Source organism: Myotis davidii, unplaced genomic scaffold (genome assembly GCF_000327345.1).
Source record: "Myotis davidii unplaced genomic scaffold, ASM32734v1 scaffold1015, whole genome shotgun sequence".
Lineage (NCBI taxonomy): Eukaryota > Metazoa > Chordata > Mammalia > Chiroptera > Vespertilionidae > Myotis > Myotis davidii.
Window position 1 is genome coordinate 116260 of NW_006286319.1, and position 5266 is coordinate 121525.

The following is a 5266-nucleotide window of genomic DNA, read 5'->3' on the forward strand; positions in this document are numbered from 1 at the left end:
CTAGACATTGGTACTGAGTCAGCGCAGTGACCACTGGAACAGCTCCACCCTGGAGCCCATGACCTGTCCCTCCAGGTGCAAGTGCTTCCCTTCCTGTGCATGCTGTTTCCCAATCACTGTTGCTCCCTGGATTCAGGAATTTCTTTGTGTAAACTGAACTGGCCCCAGGAATCCCCTTAAAAGAGACAGTACATTGTTGGCAGCCTGGTCGACTTTGTAGCTGTTGTTATAATTAAATGTTGGGGAAGTTTAAAGAACAACAACAAAATACCTGTTTTTGAACGTAGGGCCAACAATTTCCTAATGGATTGGATAAGGGGTCTGAGATAGTTAAGGATGATGCCAAGGATTTTGGCATCAACTGAGATGAGGAAAACTGCAGATAAGGTTTGGAAGGAAAAATTGTAAGTTCAATTCTGGTTACAATAAGTAAGATATTTCTTAAACATCCAAGTGGCAGAAGCCTCGGCTGGAGACATAAATTTGGGAATCATAAGCTAGAGGTGACCCATTTACAGCTAGGAGACTGATAAGATCATCAAGGCAGTGAGTATAGAGAAGAGGTCCAAGGCCTAAGTTTTGGGACGTTCTAATATGAAGATTGGTGAGAGGAGAAACTGGTAGAAACTGAAAAGGAATGGTCAGTGAGGCATTAGTCATTAGTCACTCATTTCAGTGACCAAATGCCTCAAAACCAGAAGAGTATGTTGGTCTAGAAGCCAAATGGAATGTTTGTTTCATGAAGGAGGGAGTGATCAGCTATGGCAAGTGTAGATGGGCCAAGCGGGATGAGAACAGAAATATGACTATTAAGTTTTACAAAGAAGGGGTCATCAATGACATTGACAAGAGAAGTCTCCATTTTCATTGAAGTCTCACTAAAGGGAGCAGGGCATAAAGGGAAGAGCTTACCGGAGGTTTGTTTTTGTTGAACTTGACGGTGAAGAAGGCAAAGGCAGAGCTGTATGCCGTGGGTATCTGAGAAGTTGGGACACTCCAGCGTACAGAGTAGATGTAGTGGAAGCTGTGAATCAGGTCTCTCCTCTCTACCAACTTTGTGTAGTGAACCCAACGGTCTTCATACTCCCAAGTCTGTTTCACAGAAAAAAGAAAGAGCACACAGAGAAAGACAAGCAGACTTCTGTTCAAGGCCTCTAGATAAAGGCAGCGCACAACAGTAGCGGTTACAGCCCTGCTTCTGGAGTCCATTTCTAACACTTTTGATTGGGATTCAAACTAGTCAACTTCCCATTATCTCCACAAGTGGAGGAGAAAAAAAGTGGAGCTGAAATGAAATGAGTTACTAATGCAAAGATCACTTGAGACCGGTCTTTGGACTGTAGATTCACATGCTCAGATGTTGATGCATACATACACACTGCCTATACGTACACACTCACTTTCTTCCAGACCCTTACTTGGGAGGCAAGTTTTGTTCATAGGAAAATAATAAGAAAGTGACTAGAACATGTGATCTGCTCGCTTTACTCAGGGAGACCTAAAAGTGTGACTAGAAAGTAATGAGGCTGATTTCGCAAATTGTTTTTGAAAGTCAGACTCACTTCATTGCAGCCATAGGTAGTATCCTATATAATAAAAGCCTAATATGCAAATTGACTAATTGGCAGAATGACCGGTGGGCAGGGCCTGCAAGCGGAAAGCACCAGGACAGCCAAGGCAGGTGCCAGCAGGCAGAGGGAGGGGGCGGTGATCGGGGAGGGGTGGCAACTGGTGGCAGGGGATGGGGAGGGGAGGGCCAGAGCTACCCCCTGGTGGTCAGTGCACTCCCACAGGGATGTCTGCGGGGAGCAGGCCTAAGCTGTCAGACATCCCCCAAGGGCTCCCGGACTGCGGGAGGGCACAGGCCAGACTGAGGACCTCCCCTAAACCAGTGCACAAATTTTCATGCACCAGGCCTCTAGTGTAAAATAAAGTCAAAAAAAGGAATGAGTCAGGCAATTGGATCTTCCAAATCCCTCAAATCCCTACACCCTTGAAGAAGCTTCCCCTCCAAAGCACAAAGCTTGCCAGCAGTCATAATGCAGCCCTAATTCTTAGCACAGGGCCTTGAATGCTATAGGTATTTAACAAGTTCAATTCAACCTAACCCTTTGGGCTGGCTCTCAGGGCACGGGAAACTTCCAAACCAAAAGAGATCCTGAATTGCAGAGAAAAAGGAACCCTCGTACACTGCTGGTGGGAATGCAGACTGGTGCAGTCACTGTGGAGAGCAGTATGGAGTTTCCTCAAAAAACTAAAAATGGAGCTCCCATTTGACCCAGTGATCCCTCTTCTAGGAATATATCACAAGAAACTAGAAACACCAATCAGAAAGGATATAAGCACCTCTATGTTCACAGCAGCACAATTTAAAATAGCTAAGATTTGGAAACAACCTAAGTGCCCATTAGCAGATGAGTGGATTAAAAACAGTGGTACATCTACACAATGAAATACTACGCCGCTATAAGAGGGGGGGCAATGGGGGAATAAGGGCACATATGTAATACCTTAATTAATAAAGAAAAACAATTTTAATTTAAAAAAGCAACAAAAAAAAGATCCTGAATTAAGATGAAGGTCCATAGAAGGAAGGAAGTGGGATTGTCTAACAATATCAATGATGTGCAGAGGGACTGCGGGAGGAAATGGTAAAATGATTTCCAGCTCTCTTATAAAAAAAAAAAAAAGCAGTAGGCTGGCCTTCTGCTTCAGCTTACTTTATTTCAAGTCTCTATCCAATTGGCTGTTTCAGTCAGCCATAAAGGAGCACCAGACTCTAGATTTCTTGAGATGAAGGACTGTGTCTTCCTACAGAGATCATTCCTTGTAATGAAGTTCAACAGTCAATCCCGTGAAGCCCATGGAAGAATGCCCTTTTTTTCAATCTTTCTATAGTATTTGATATATTTTTTTAGCCCTAATGTTTAATCTGTCACATAAGCACAGATTTTGTAGCATTGGACTGGTCCCTAGAGATCATCTAATGAAGTCCCTTACTTTATAGATAAAGATATCGGGGCCTAGAAATGGGGAAGGACAGCCCAACACCCAGCTCAGTTTTCTCTCTACCACATTAGATGCCTCAGGTCTAAGATTGTCTCCCTCTCAACTTGGTGTGTTAGTGTTTTTCCCCCTTTTGTGAACTAAGGCAGCCTTGAGCACGTTAAATACAGCTATCACCATCAAGCCAATCTCTTCCCATTTTTATCACTGTGCAGGCAGCTGACTTTTATGTAACTCCAATGAGTGTGTGTTATCCTTGTGTTTTGTAATGTTTACAGAACCTTGCTTCATAAACTCACTACCAGGAAACAGTTTCTCGTTGTGCTACTCTACCATGATGGCTTAGCCCATTACACATTATTAGACACTCAAAATTAACAGGCACTGGAAATATATGCACAAAGTTGTTATCAATGGTAAGTGACCTTTGAGCGAGTAGGACTGGGTATTGGAGGTGGGTAAAGAGGTAAGTTTCATTTTCTACTTTGTGCCTTTTTGCTCACTGGGGATTTTTATAATGATGCTTTATTTTTCTTATAAAAATAATTTTATCCCAACCAGTTTTGCTCAGTGGTTGAGTGTTGACCTATGAACCAAGAGGTCACGGTTCTATTTCTTGTCAGGGCACATGCCCAGGTTGCAGGCTCAATCCCCAGTAGGAGTGTGCAGGAGACAGCCAATAGATGATTCTCTCATCATTGATGTTTCCATCTCTCTCCCTCTCCCTTCCTCTCTGAAATCAATAAAAATATATTCTAAAAAAAAAATGTATTAAAATAATAATTTTAACTGTGTGTTATGCATTGGAGATTTTCCAGTTTTTCTTCTATAAAGAACTTACGTGTCTATTCATGTTGCCAGATTACATTCCTGAAGGGAATAAACCAATTATTGTGCCCACTATCAATGTAGAAGCATACTATTCCCTCCCTACAAACACACAAGCCTTCTGACATCAGCTTTAATCATTCTTATTCACCTTGCAATACCTTAAAATCTTTTGGATATGCATTTTTCATTGATAGTAAAACTCTGCAATGTCTTTTTGTCATCAAAAGTCCATATCCTACTATGGTGAAAAAAGTACATCAGATAGACCTATGATCAAAACTTCATTTTGCTGCTTAAACAAAAAGACTTTGGACATATTGCTCAACTTCTCTGAGCCTCAAGATTCCTCATCTGTAAAACTAGAGGCCTGGTGCACAAAATTCATGCACTGGGGGTGGGGGAACCCTCAACTGGTCCAGGGCCCTCGTGCTTGCTTGCTGCTCTCTACCGCTCAACTCACTGCTCCTTAGTGCCGCTGCGAAGGCTCCTGCCACCGCTGCTGCACTTGCCACCCTTGAGCCCAGCTTCTGGCTAAGCGGCGCTCCCCCTGTGGGAGCACACTGACCACCAGGAGGCAGCTCCTATGTTCAGCGTCTGTCCCCTAGTGGTCAGTTCATAGCGACCAGTCATTCCACCATTCTGTCAATTTGCATATTAGGGTTTTATTATATAGAATAGGATATTGAATGTTAACTGTAAATGAAAAATAAAATTTAAAAAAGAACCAAATAAAATTTTAGAGCTGAAAACTTTTTAATATATATGTATTTTTAATTCTCACCTGAGGATGTTTTTAAAATTGATTTCTAGAGAGAGAAACATCCATGTGACAGAGAAATACCAGTAGGCTGCCTCTGCACCTGCTGACCCACCGGGAACTAACCTAAACCTAAGTATGTGCCCTAACCTAGAATCTAACAGGAAATCCTTTGGTGTACAGGTTGAGACTCCAACCAATTGAGCCACCTGGCCAGGGCAGATCTGAAAAAAATTTTTTAATGTATCTCCAGGCCCTGGCTGGTGTGAATCAGTAGAGTGTCCTCCCATGCACCAAAGGGCCATGGGTTCGATTCCAGGTGAGGGCACATACACAGGTTGTGGGTTCCATCCCTGTCAGAGTGCTTGGGCAACTAATCAATGTTTCTCTTTCTCTTTCCTTCTCCCTTCCTCTCTCTCTAGAATCAATAAAAGAACATATCCTTAGAGGAGGACTTTAAAAGGAAAAAAAAATGCTGGTTTGGTTCAGTGGGTAGTGCTTCTGCAGGCAGACTGTAGGGTACCAGTTTGGATTCCAATAGAAGGCATATACCTGGGTTGCCGGCTTAATCCAGGGCCCTGGTCAGGGATTCAGCAAGAGACAACCATTTGATGTCTCTCATATTAGTTTCTGTCTTTCTCCCTCCCTACCACTCTCTGTAAAAATGTGGAT

General features: G+C 42.9%; 1 protein-coding gene across 1 annotated transcript in view; it reads right to left on the bottom strand.

Annotated features, from left to right (window-relative positions):
- The window catches only part of AKAP14 (A-kinase anchoring protein 14), a 15087-nt gene that overhangs the window by 5225 nt on the left and 4596 nt on the right, over positions 1-5266 (bottom strand). Inside the window, exon 3 of the mRNA XM_006757942.2 lies at positions 913-1092. Coding sequence (XP_006758005.2) covers positions 913-1092 — 180 coding nt within the window. The remainder of the gene's footprint in view (positions 1-912; positions 1093-5266) is intronic.